The sequence below is a fragment of the Periplaneta americana genome, chromosome 14, assembly GCF_040183065.1.
Source record: "Periplaneta americana isolate PAMFEO1 chromosome 14, P.americana_PAMFEO1_priV1, whole genome shotgun sequence".
In the NCBI taxonomy this organism is placed as follows: Eukaryota; Metazoa; Arthropoda; class Insecta; order Blattodea; family Blattidae; genus Periplaneta; species Periplaneta americana.
The window spans coordinates 140,100,178-140,114,979 of record NC_091130.1 but is presented as its reverse complement, the minus strand read 5'-3'; the positions used below and the strand labels follow the sequence as shown (position 1 = coordinate 140,114,979).

The 14,802-nt window shown below is 32.5% G+C and overlaps 1 protein-coding gene across 11 annotated transcripts in view; it reads left to right on the top strand.

Moving 5' to 3' along the window:
- mtd (TLD domain-containing protein mustard) overlaps positions 1-14,802 on the top strand; it is a 1,649,382-nt gene that overhangs the window by 1,342,637 nt on the left and 291,943 nt on the right. For 8 of the 11 annotated variants that reach the window (XM_069846158.1, XM_069846157.1, XM_069846159.1 and 5 more), the window contains 2 exons: positions 3,025-3,238; positions 10,498-10,584. In XM_069846158.1, coding sequence (XP_069702259.1) covers positions 3,025-3,238; positions 10,498-10,584 — 301 coding nt within the window. The remainder of the gene's footprint in view (positions 1-3,024; positions 3,239-10,497; positions 10,585-14,802) is intronic. The other 3 variants (XM_069846153.1, XM_069846154.1, XM_069846160.1) reach the window with 1 other exon arrangement.

The window sequence follows — 14,802 nt, the reverse complement described above, 5'->3', positions numbered from 1 at the left end:
TTTCTTCCTTTTTAAATTCTCTGCCTTGTGTTAATATTGTAGTTAGACTTGATTGGTGCATAAGTATCCATTTTCCAAGTCATTTTTTTATAAATTAAAATAAAGTTTTTATATCTTACACATTTGAAGAACTGAAGAATAAAAAAATGAAAAAAATTGTACATGATACCCTTAAGAAATAGTCCTCGGCTTATTCTTTATACAATGAAAAATGTTATTTTTGAAATCGTGTTCAAAATTACGGTTTTTCTTCCCTATTAACTTTCGTGTAAGGAGTGCCATCATAAAATTAAAAATATGGAAGCCACAAACGATACCGGTATTCCATACCATACTTTTTACTCTCTTTGTATATTGAAAGAACCTTTTATAGTACCTCCTCAGTTAAATTAATAAACTTCATTGCCAAACCATTAAATTCGCTTTCAAGTTTTTAAAATTAATTTTATTGTTTACATACGGATTAATATGCAAAAACAAATATTGAAATGCGCATTTACTTGTAAAAAATTTGTTGAACGTACACTATGAATAACACAGTTAATATAATTATAATTGGGCATGTATCATGCCAATGATTTTACATCAAATCTGGAGTTGTATTACGTAATAAAATGAGTTATTGTGAGGTTTCCTTCAATGAAGCTTTCTGTGTCTTTATCCGAATATTGTTTCATACACTGGAAATGTTCAGTTTCTTCATCACAAGGAGTTGTCGATTTATGCCTTAAAAGAGCGTAGTTCAGTAAAATTATGTAAATATTTTGTTGGAAGAAAGGAAGAACATGCATTTTATCCCCCCCCCCCCCACCAATCAAAATATACTCTTACATGCACAATAAAAAATGCATATGAAATTGTATATAAAGATATTACTGTTATTGAACATAATCTTTCATATGTACAGTGTGGGCAGTCCTAAAACATTCCTTGGCAGGTAGGCAACTTGAGCCACATGTGCTCACTGGCATTCCCTACTATGAAAGCGTGGCAATCTTCCTGTTTTCAGTCATAAGTGAATTTTATCGGATTAGAGTACTGTAGTTTTGTTGTACAGTCGTGATTGAGATTACATTAGAGAGTACAGTAGTGTTGTGCAATGATGAAATATTCACTGCATTGTCTTATACTCATCTTTCAGGGTTGCCAACTTTTGTTGGAGGAAATACGGGAGACTAAGATTTCGACAAAATTTCACATAGAAAATTGACGGACTACTCCGTGAAAAGCAATATCAAAGTTAGTGGATAGGTTTAATAAAACAGGTTCTGTGATTGACTGGAAAAGAAAACGACATCATTTGCTTCAGAAAATTTATGTCTAAATCAATGGCGGGCATTCTTGTGTCATTGCCGCAGTGATATCAGACCTCAGCGAAGCATCAAACTTACCCCCCACCTTCCCCTTCCCCCACTCCATGAAAATACTGCGCGTGTACGTGGCGGATTATACTGGATTGCTGTACTTCGGTGCTTCATTAGTGATACAATGTCTTTTGCAGAATTATATGAATCGAGAGGATATCACACTTACAAGAAAGGCGGTTCTTTAATTTTCATGTTTAGGATCAGTTACAAATATTCAGGACGCGAACTTAAATGTACATTCTTAAAATAGACCACCTGTTATAAGAGTTCAGAGAACACAGATTCAGTGATTTTCAAAGGATGGAGAAAGATTTCAATATTTTTGCCACTCCTTTTCATGTTTAAATTGAAAATGTTATCCCAGAATTGCAGTTAGAGGTACTGGATTTGCAGAATGATAGCTTCGTGAAAGCAGAATGTGAAGGTCTACTGGGGGGCTGAAATTTTTTAAAAGATGTCCAATACTACATATCCATTGCTTAGACAGTTTGCTTCAAAAATAATGAGTACCGTCATTTCCCATAACTATGGTCCTGGAACATAACTATTGTCCACGATACAACTATTCAAATTTTGTACTGCATAACGTAGTACTTTGTTTATCTATATTCTTGCTGTACTGTAGTTTGAATTCAAGTCATTGCAGCTATCTACGAACAGTCTTAAGTTACTTCTACAATGATCTTTGAATGGTTGTATCGTGGACCATAGTTGTGTTGCAGGACCATAGTTATGGGAAATTACGGTATGTATTCATCAACCTACCAGTGCGAACAGCTGTTTTCTAAAATGAAATTTATAAAGTCCAGCCACAGATCCCTCTTAAGCGATGCTCATCTCCTTGCGCAATTGAAAATAGCATGCACAGATATAAATCCCAATTTCCAAGAAATTGCTTTGAAAAATGATTAATTAAATATGACGTGAATGGACTATTCTAATTACATATGGTAGGTAGGAGTGTAGTGGCGCAACTGTCTGTAAATCCGTCACTGCACTGTAGAGTGCAACCCCTCCCACAGTATGTAGTTGCCATTTAAATCCTGTCTTGTGGGTTGCGTTCATTTTGCCCACCAGTGGTCTAAATCCTTATCTTCTTCTATCACACAACTTTCTACACTTTATGTATGTCTTTAAGATGGATATACGACAATGCAGTGAATATATCTCCATTTCAGGAAGAGAGTCAGGTTTTCATAGAGGAGAATGCCAGAAATTACATCGGGTTCAGGCTCCTGATCGGCCAAGCAATATTTCGGGATATTTAAACTACCCATTTGTATTTTCTGCGTCACTATATACTTTGTTTGTAAATTAAATTGTGAAACAACACGTGTGCATTTTTTTAATTTTTTTTATTGTGACATGTTCGGTTATTTTTATTCTTCACTTCTATAGATTGACGAATCTTAAGGGTCAAGAAAATTGTCAGCTTGAACTGTAGAATAAGTAGTTAATGTTAATATATTTTGTGAGTTCACTTGGTTTAGGTGCTCACTCGTTGAAATTACATTCTGGATGTACTAAGAAATTGGTGGATAACTATGTATTTTCTAAACAGAATTAAAACAAATTGATTAGTACTTAGAGATAAATTGTGAATTGTGTAATTCAAATTCATGGGAGCATAAATGCGATAACAGTCTGTGATTTTCAGGGTGGATGATTTGTATAACTTCCTTCTCCTCTGGGTTCCCCATCTGTATGGAGAGTTGGAAGATATGGACCCCAAGTCCAGAGGATATGAGCTTGTCGAGTCTGATACAGAACTGTGGGAAGACGAATCCGGCGATTCTGGGCCAGGTGGGAAGGATGAACGTCGGGCATCAGGTGAAGGAGAAATCACAGAGCTGACACGTGAATCGTGGGAGGTAAGCAACTTCGATCTCAGTACAAATATTTTAAATAATTTTATTGACAAATTAGGGCAATGTGATGTTTGACATTATGGATGATGTCTGCAGTATTTATTTTAAAATTTTAGTATCATTAAAAATGTTACCGAAAATTTTTTATTTTACTCCTGGAAGGTTAAAATAATTAAATGTTTTAAAATTGTGGAAAACCTCTTTATATCCGTGAAGTATTGTTTTTATTACGAACAATTTAGTAAATTTGAAAATCTTTCCAGTTTTTATGTTTATAAAGTTGTGAAAATGTATGCTTGGACTGATTGCATTAAATAGTTTAGGCAGATTTAGCAAGAAATATTGAAACTCTGAAGTTTAACCTGTAAATTTATCACACAGTATTTCTGCAAATAATACATTTGTGAAACACGTTAAGAGAAATAATAACCCACTTCATACAACACGTTGCTTTTCGTTTGTCCTGAACCAACACACATTTTTAAGACAAATTTTCAAATAAATGTTTGATTTTAATTATGTTCATTATCTTAGTCGAACAGTAATGCAATACATAAATCTGCAAACATAAATATGCCTATCGGTATTTGTTTAAAATTTTCTACAGTGACATATTTTTGCATAAGTTGTTTGGAATACCAGTCGTTAATTTTTTAATATTGTGACCACACGAATTGTGTAAGTTAATTTAATAAACATTCATATAAATCATCTCTGGTTGAAAGCTTAGTTTTCGCAGTAAATGAAAGAACATAATTAATCTTTTTTCAGCTTTATAGTGGGAAGATAAAAGTATAAGTAAAATCATTTGATTGAATCATGACACAAAATTAAGATAGAATATGTAATGCAATTTCTTTTGCCGCAGTTTCTTACTTGGATAGAGGTTTTCACAGATTAGACAAACTTTTTTGATCTTATATTATGAAAATACATATGACTTTCGCAAAGTTTTCTTAAAATTTCCTTCGAAATTCGAACATTATAGATATTAAAATTCTGAGAGTTAAAAAAAAAATCTGGTTATATTAAAAATAATGTCACATTCACGATCAAAAATAGTGTGTAAGCCTACTGATGATGTTGCTAAGGAAATCACCATATACTCAAAGCATAGGTTAACATGTCAACATATTTTACAGATATTAGTTCAACAGTTTTATGGACCTTTTAATAATGAAACTTGCCCTGACTTGTCTGTATAATTCTGGCATTTTTATATAGAGCCTATAGTTTAAAGTAGTTCAGTTTGCATTACTATAGCTGGTGCATGTTTACGATATAATGTTATAATATTAAAATTAGAATGTTATAATTTAAATATGCTTAAATATTTTTGGCTCTGCTTGTTTAAGTTCTGGTTAACTATTATCATTGCTTGGATTTATGCATCTTGAATGATTTGCATTATTTGTCAATATGTACAAATTTGAATAAGAAAAAAAAATATTACTTTAAAATTATTATATTGCTTAACTCTTGGTTAGAATAATTCGTGAAATGACGAATGTTGAACGAGATATTTCAGTTTTTTACAGTATGCGATATTTTTATATGCTGATAAATACCTGTTTTCTGTCAAAGATCAAATAAGTAGTCCAGTTTTAAATGTCAAAAGTTATTAGTGAGATGTATACAGTGTATTTCACAATTTATTTGGTACTTTTAAACCAAATTTGAGATCCAAAGTCTAGTGAACACACACAATCGGTCCAGTATCTTCATTGAAGTTATAACAACATAGGAAGAAAAGAGTGAAACTGAGTACTATACAGGGTATATCAAAACTCGACGGTAAAATTTCAGGAATGGATTCCTCATGCAGAGAGAAGAAAAAAAGTGTATTGCAACATGTCATAAATGCATAATTACAGAGTTATTCGAATTTTTATTAATATTAATGAATGCCGATAATCTTTAATTGCTGGATTAAAATACGAGACTCTGGTTGCAATTGTTACGTGAGTAATCATGTTACAAATTAAATTGTTGTTGACCAAAATACCTTTTAGCACCTGCATATGATTTCCCGTAGTCTCAAGTTACGTAGCCATAGCTGTTAGGTTTGTATGAAGTCTTGGTTTTTAGTGTCATGTGATGTACACAAACAAAGAACTTGCGTTTATGCATTACATGTATGGTTTGGTGGATTCTAAATTGCTAACGCTTTGAGGGTGCGTTACTTGTATCAGGAACGATACCTAATGTGGAGATAGCACTGGATTGGTAGAGATGGACCAATTGCTTGGCCACCACGCTCTCTTGATTTAAACCCCCTGAACTTTAACTTTGAGGACACTTAGCCTTTGGTGTATTCGATTGCTGTGCGTGATGAACTAACTCTTTGTACATGCATTGTGGCAGACTTTGAGCCAGTACACACTACCCTAAGCTTTTTTTTTTTTTTATCGTTTTTGCCACTCAGTGTGAAGACGAGCGGAGACCTGAATTTAGACAGGAGGAGGTCACTTTGAACTTTTAATCTGATATGTGAACAGAGTACTTCAAGTCTCGTAACTTTGTATTTATGCATTTCTGAACCCATGTTGTAATACACTTTTTTTCTTCTGTGTATATGAGAAATCCATTCCTGATTTTTTATATATCCTATATATCGACTGTAAATTTTATAGATTGCATGACTATTTTTAGAAGGCTGTTACCATGTTAGCCTTGGCATTAGAGGTCCTCTGTATGTTGACTTGTCAGCCAGATCCAGTACAGTAATTTAAAAGAAATAAAATAATTCTGAAAACCTGATTCCAGTGTCCAGTATTTTGGACGAGAACAATAATTTATACTATATTTTGAAGTATAATATAAATTACGGATTTAAGTTATAAATAACTGAAGGACCCATAGTCTCTTCTCGTACTTTTTTTTTTAAAGGAATGTTCTGTATGTTCGTTCTGAGAACAAAATTGCTTTGTTAATCCAGGAATAGTGAAGTCATTAACATGTTATTGTAGGCCCTAATTATGAACAAATTCACTTCACCACCAGTACTTACAGTAATTTTTTGGCTGCACTTTATAATTTAAACTGACAATGAGATGAGGATGGAATATTGTCAGAATTGTCTATAAAAACGATATTATTAAAAAAATTCTTATGATAATTAGTTTCTGATAGGTACTAGTGATTTAATAAGTAGAACACAACCTCTAGTATGACAGTGGTTGCAATGCACTGTATTTCAGATTTAATTTCGATTACATTTCGTATAAATAAAATACGTGTAATTGTTCAAAACAATGTGTCAAAATATTCATTGTAACCTATCTATTATGGTACTGGTACCTTTTTTAAATATAAAGTTTCTAATCTCTCTGATCTTATTTTCGTTACTGGGACATGTATTGATCAATCCTTTTGAAGAGTTTTTGTGGACTGCATTCCTTACTGAAGAATACAGGGTTGATAACCGATACTAAATAATTCAGGTAAGCACAAAAAGCCTTCAGGCTGCAGTAGACGGATCTGCATTAGAAAAATAACAAAACATAACTCTGTTTTGAAGAGAGGGACGACTGTAGACACAAACAATGTGTTATTAATGGGACTGTTTTCAAAGAAAATGAGGATTTGTTTTGAGGAACTACATGTCCAAAAGTGTAATCAGTCAAAGCTCTAAGTAATGCTAAGACTGATATGTTGTGTTACTGCAAGGGAGAGTCAGAAAGTTAGTTACAAATTGAAGTACTGTAATGATCTACAGTTTTGATTGAAGTCTCTGAAGCAGTCATCGCTAGATAGCAAAATTATCGTTCTGTGCATAAGTGAAACAAAGAAGCAGCAGTTACAAGATAGCTGCACTTCTGCGTGAGACGACTTAATCCGAGCATTTATGCACACTTTGTCTCAGGCTAGTAATAATTCATCCAAGACTCATCACCTGTGACTGTCTGGGCTAGCATTTCGTCCCCTTCATTCTGTCTGCTAGGATCAAGTTGCCAACCTGTTGCACATTTGCCTTCTTGATATTCTTCACACTGGCCGACTGACTGTGTTTGATACTTGTCTACCCTTCAGAGAACTTCTGCACCCAATTTTAGACAGCTTTACGTGACAGAGGATTATTACCATACAAGGCCAGTATTTCTTCATGAATATCCTTTGCTGTCAGATCTTCTGCCCAGAAAAATCGCACAACGGAGCACTGCCCGAATATGTGACACCATCTTGCAACTGCTATTTCTTTGTTTTGTTTGTGTGCTCATCTTTTGCATTGACACATTGCCGTCTAGCGGTTATAGCTTCAGGTGAATCATTCAAAAATATAGGTTGCTACTTTGATTTGTAACTTAATGACTGACTGTATTTCTCTTCGAAACAAAAATCTTCATGAGAATCACTGATCCCTCAAACGTCAATAGTCATATTACTTAAACATAGAGATATTAGAATATTCTGTTCTCTCCTTGTCCCCTACATATTTTGAGATAAATGGACCGTGAAATACACTGTATAGAAAGTTCGTATTGAATGACTTTTACCCAGGAGTTCAGTAAATTGATATTTCGGCAATAATCTTGCAACAGTTCTGTAAGTAGGGCATTAAATTTCGGTGTTGCCATGTTGTTATTTTTAAAATATATGAAACGTTCTAATATAAAATTAATTTTAGAATGACTATGAAAGAGAGTATGATCTTGTTAATTATTTGGTTGCTGGCTACTTCCTTAGTTGTGCTGCTACAGACCTTTTTTCTATTATATGCTAATAATTAGTACCAAGAAACTATTTAAGTTTCTGAAAAATGACTAAAATTGTTTTCATCATATAAGAATTTGTATGTAGATAAGTTACACCAAACTCATGATGCATCATGGTAATCGTTTTGCTGTTTTAGTTCACTGCTTGTGTCATGGACACAACACATATATAAAAATAAATTCTAAAGTAGGAAGATGTTTTTAAAATGTGAATGCAACAGAGAAATTGTGATATGCGGTACGAAGACATAAACTGAATCATTATTAATATTAGAACCTTAAATTCGGGTGGATGTTGGCCTTTTCACTAGAGTGCAAACATCAATCAAATCAGCATTTTACCAGTACTTTCCGCTCTTTTGGAGTGAAGAAGATCGAAATCTAACTTCATTGATCATATTCTTTCAAAGTAGGCCTACTATCTAATTGAAATGTTAAGAGACATTTTGTTTTCATAAAATTAATTTTAAATTATTTTGATAATTTTGCTGTGTTTTAACTCAAAGACTACAGAATATGATAGTTTAAACAGGCAACCATCCAATGAGGACATTGGTTTTGTTAGTACTAATAAATATGGCGAAGCACGTATTCACCAATTTCGATTTTGACCATTAGGCTATATTGGTATATTCTTGTTTCATAACTTGACTTCCTTCTCTATGAGCTTGATTTTATTGTAGTTAATTTCTCGTCTTATCAGGATATCTTTAATATTCAATTTGAGAAAATCGCATTAAAATTACATGTTGGATAGGTATTTATTTCCAGCTGCGTTTCATAAATTGTAACATTGCTGTTATTGGTTTGGGGGGGGGGGGGAATACTTTGTGTCTGGAAAACAGGGAAATGTCAGGAAATTTTAAGAGATTTTGTTGGACATTCTGGGTTAGCAACTGAATACTTTGTATATTTAATCACTTCAAATTTAAGCACTAAATGAATTCGCAAAATTAGGGGAGAGTCGGGTAGTATCGGACATCGGGTAATATCGGACAGTGCGTTTCTTTCATTTACCACCATATGGTAGTACCTGAATGACATGGTTATGTTTCTCTATGCGACATCACAGAAACGTAACCATATCAATTAGGTACTAATCATCGTGTGGTAGATGAAAGAAACTCACTGTCCGATATTACCCGATGTCCGATACTACCCGACTCTCCCCTAATTTTATAAACCAAGGCTTAAAATTGGCTGGTATATGCCAATAACAAGAGGCACTTCTGGTTTTTTGCTTAAATTTATACACACACTTTCCATTTATGAAAATATACAGGGTGAACCGTAAGTAATGTCGTTAATTTCAGGGGATTATTCTTTGAGATATTTCAAACAAAACAAGTTTAATACAATTTTGCTCGTTTTTGCTTCCTTTTCGAGAAAAAATTGATTTATGTGAAACATTTCATAGTGTGTTTTGGGAAAGCCATTCATTTAATTCGCAATATGCTCAGTCAATTTAAGAGAGTAGTGTATTATGATAATAAATGATAGAAAGAATTTTAGTTTTGTCTTTTAAATTTGCAGAAATTTAATCCGAAGAAATGTAACATTTTAAAATTCTTTTGCAGAAAGAAAAGTTACATTTGTTCGGATTAAGTTTTTGCACATTTAAAGAACAAAACAAAATTCTTTCAATCATTTATTATCATAATACACTGCTCTCTTAAATTGACTGAGCATATTGGGGATTAAATCAGTGATATTTCCAAAATGCTATGAAATATTTGACATAAATCAATTTTTATCTAGAAAAGGGTACAAAAACGAGCAAAATTGTATTAATCTTTTTTGTTCGATATATTTCCCTTTTGAAATTAATGACATAACTTACAATTCATTCTGTATATATCACTCTGTATATATCTGCTTCAATAAAATTAAAAGTTAACAGAAATTCAAGTAATCATACATCCATCTTCATTAAATGTGCTGAATTTTTCATAGCAATATTACATATATGTTACATAAGATTTCTGATGGCTAGCACATTCAATTTATTTCGTTGTGTTATTATCACTTTTGAACTACTCAAATTTTAAGACTGGGAGCAGCAGGAAAAATATATGCTCAACATCGCTAATTTAAGACAGATTGAAATTAAATCTAATTGTATGTGTATGTTATAGGTTTTATTTTTATTTCCTAACTACTGGTACTGGTACATAACCTCTTACATCAACTTCTAAGTTTCTATTTAGAAAACTGTCCTAAACCAAACTTAAAAACATTAAAAAAAATTCAGTTTATTTGTGATTTTAGTAACTATAAAATAATAATTACATAAAATCAATGTTGGCTTTTATTTCTGATACTTTAGATACAGTAAGATGAAAAGAGTTATTTAATATATAAATTTTCTTATATGATGAAAGCAAATTTTACCGTCACATTAGTGTTCTTCATGAATCGTGTAGAATAAAGGAAACTGAGAGGTTATTGTGTTAGGGCTGCGATAGAATTGCAAGCTGAGTTGCTGCTCCATTGCCTTAATGCTGGCTGTTTCTCTTGTTTTCGTGTTGGTGCGTACGTGTGGTGAAGGTGATCAAGGCCCCCTATGCTAAGCTCTACACTATTTTGAAGACCCAAACTATGTCCGAGTCTGAGAGCGAGCCAGGTGGCGAGGAGGTGGGAGATGTTGATTGGTTGGTTCGTGGTGACGAGTGTTGATACTTAACCTGTGAAAGTGACCTATGCTTTAGTAGAATTAGAGAAGCACGTTTTGTAAAAATTAATTTTTCCACTCTTCTCTCATTATAGTGTAGCTAACAACCATGAAATTGTGAAGTACGTCATTTGAATGTTTTCTATTCACGTGAAAGACATGACTATACATTATGCATATTCGGTGTAATGACATCATAAATGATTTATATGAAAGTCGTTGATTTTGGCGTGGATTAAAAGCATAATTTAAAATCCATTCAACCTTTACCAAATGTGTCATGTTTCATTATTTTAAATCGTTTAACATTTACACTACAGGCACTCTCTTGACTTTTACTACATTTATGAACTCTGTCCTATTTTACGTAAAATTCATGGTATTTCACCTGTAAATATTGTGTGTAAAACAACTTCAGTTGAAAGTCGCAAGAAAAGATTTACATTTTGACAGTAACTTGCTCATCATTGTTTCCCATTAATTATTTAAACATTGTTTTCATTAATCTATTTGGTGAACTCTGTGTTAAAACATAGAGCATTACATTGTTATATTTATTTTATTTACTATTTACTAGAGCTTCCTGAAATTAGAGGCTGCCATTAGACAAAGCATACAAAACAATACAAGAACAAATAGATGATGAAAGGTAACAGAGTAAGGAAAAAAGTAAACAAGTACACAAACAAACAAACAATGGTAGTTTACAGAATAAAAAAAGTTACAAGTAAAGAAGCAATGAAAGCTAATAAGAGTAAGAAAAATGATAAATTTTTCTTGCGACTTTCAACCGAAGTTGTTTTACACATATTTACAGGTGAAATACCATGAATTGTACGTAAAATAGGACAGAGTTCATAAATGTAATGTGTTCGGAACATTCAATTTTCTGAGAAATTGTAGTTTTACAGAAATTTGTTTCCGAAAACCAATTATAAGAATGAGCTAACTGCCTGTATTTCATAATTATATAAACGAATTTAAGGGTTCGTCAAACATTACAAGGTAAAGTTGTCTGATGTTATAACTGTAATCAAGATTTCATAAAATTTTATTTTTAATTTTAAACAAACAATCGTTATAGCATGCTACTTAAAGTTTTGAAGTTGTCGAACATATTGCTTTATAGTTGAAAGAACTGGCTGGCAGTAAAACCATAATCACAGATTGGTAGAATGACATAAATGACAAAGAAATTAAATAGAGAAAATATTTATAATTCAGAAAATTAATTTACAGGCTTGTTACGGTTAAAATCTAAGTGCCTGTTATATAAAGTTAATTAATAGCCACAGTGCTAATGGTGCACAGAAAAAATACTCATATGATTTCGTTCTTTACTGTAAATGAAAACAGTTCAGTTTCATATACTCGTAGATGATGGAAAATTAAATTCATAAGACTTGCTTATTGTTTTTCTTTATCTGGTTATTAAACTTCATATAAGGCTTAATACAAAATTTAAATTGTGTGTTATATAATACTTCCTGGATAATAATGCATGAAAAAAAGTATACGGTATAACATTTAACACTACAGGCACTATGTTGGCATTTAGTACATTTTTGAACTCTCGCCTATTTGATGTACAACTCATGGTATTACATCTGTAAACATTGTGTAATTTTGTATAAAACAACTTCAGTTGAAAGCTGCAAGAAAAATTTTATGAGAGATCCATTTATGAGTCCTGCATCTCGTACCTAAGTGAGAAATATAACATTCCCACTAGTCAGTGTGAGTGTTTCTGGTCTTTTGTTTGGTGCACGTGGCACACTTTCTAAATTCACATAGAATATTTTAAAAGCACTCGGTCTCTGATTATTCAAAATTCAAAAAAAAATTATTGAATATTCTTAAGGATTCAATCAAATATTACATTACCATTTATATTTTGGCTATTACTGGTTGTATTAGGTTTGTATTTGTTTTTTTTTTTCCTTAACAATTCATGTATTTAATCATCTTTGCCTTTGCAATCATTCTGTAGTGCTTTTATTCTTAATCTATGGTCATCCTCATTGAGGGCAGGTTATTTTGTTAAATATAAATTGCGTAAATATTTTCATCATAACGATATAGAAATTAAAAAATAGTACATTTTGCAACAAGCCTATAATGGTAGTAATTAAGACGCAAGTATGTTTGTTTATGAAACGAGCGCAAGTCAGTTTCATAATTTTCATACGAGCGTCTTAATTACCATTATAGGCAAGTTTCATACGACTTTTTATGCTCGACCATATTTCTAACTTGAAATTATTCAAAATTAGGTCATGTTATGGTTATGTGCGAACTGACCTGAATTGTGAGATGTGCACAGACGCGAAAGTATTGATTTTTTCCGAGGAACAGATGTCCACATTTACCTTGATATAATCTAGAGAGTAAACTAAATATTAATATTGATATAATATTGAAATTAAATTAGACATTGAAAAACGAGATGACAAATTGAATTTATTTGAATATTATTTACAATTAACGCTAATTATTATAGTAACAGAACATAACCTTCTGCGACAGTTTTGGATTTCCAGCCTCCGTGACTTTTCGCTAATTGTCTTTCGATTGCATATCCGAGAATAATCGATACTTACGGTTTTATAATGGTACAATCAGTACAATGGAGATTTCTCATTGGCTGAACAACTGAATTATAATGAATAGGTGTACTTTAATGAGGTGCATTAAAGGGCTACTACCAGGTGTATAATTACTACATTTCGGCATGGTCGAGCATAAAATATATTGCGTTTCTAGTGAATGTAGCCTGGAAAATGGTAACTAGCAGCTAATTTTGAAGTTACTGCAATAAATTGAGAGTTAGTTTCCCGTCTCATACAATAACGTAGTAAATTGGTGATTTTTTTTTGTACCGGTATTTACTGTGCAACATAAATAAATAGCTTATTGAATAGGCAGATAAGTGCATTTAAATAATACTATGGAGTACCTACTGTAAGAATTTCTATATAGTTGTCAAACGTAAAATGAACGACTTTCATTTCTTCAATAAATTGAACCCAAAATGAATTGAAAGTTCGGAGGTCACTTTCCAAGATTGTATAAATTCTCGTCCCACGAGCTCGGTAGATGTTGTCCTAGCTAGAACAGTTAGTGCAGATCTAGTTGATAGCTCTGTCCAGCGTCTGTTGTAGTGTTTAGTCTCTGTCTCTTTCTACCTGTTTCTCTGTCTCTCTTTCTCTAGATGAGTAGTCTGTGTTTGCACCTTTCTCACCACACACAATCTCTTGGCTTCCCTTTAGATGGTAGAATGTTTTGTCATGTCTCTTCGTAGATTAGTGTATAAACTTGGCACATGGCTCACTTTGCACTGGATGCTCGTGATGCTTCTTGGTGTAGTTTCGGTTTCAGGTGAGAGGAAGACAACATTTTTTTCTGTAGTGAGGGGGAAATTTGTAAGGAATGGTATCACGACAAGGTACAGTAATATGTTGCTACACATCTGTGGCAGTTGAGCTGCTTTGGTGAAGACTTCAGTATAGGTGATGGTTTCTCCACGAGTACTGTAGGTGTAACTGAATAATTTTAATGTTTATATGTATGTAATATGTAATATTTATAGTTCCAACTTTAATTACTTTGGATTTCTCTGTTTAAATGTTTAAGGACTCTTTGTTTTATTAGGATACTCCATAACATTTTTCTTCAGATGACCAGGTTATATTTGTGGATTCAGGGGAAGAGGATGGTGAAGTTTCTAATTTCTTTGTTATTTGTTTAATACTTTCAATTTTTTTTGATACTGTACGTCACAGTATAGAGTGAACCGTAAGTAATGTTATTAATTTCAGGGGGTTATTCTTTGAGGTATTTCAAACAAAAAAGTTTAACACAGTTTTACTCGTTGTTGCTTCCTTTTCGAGATAAAAATTATTTTATACGGTATGGAACTTTTCATAGCGAGTTTTGGGAAAGCCATTGTTTTAATTCCCGAATGCTCAGTCAGTTTAAGAGAGCAGTGTATTATGATAATTAACGATTGAAAGAATTTTAGTTTTGTTGTTTAAATGTGCAGAAATTTGATTCGAACAAATCTAACATTTCGTTCTGCAAAGGAATTTTTCAAAGTTACATTTGTTCAGATCAAATTTCTGCACATTTAAGTGACAAAACAAAAATACTTTCAAGCATCTATTATCATAATGCACTGATCT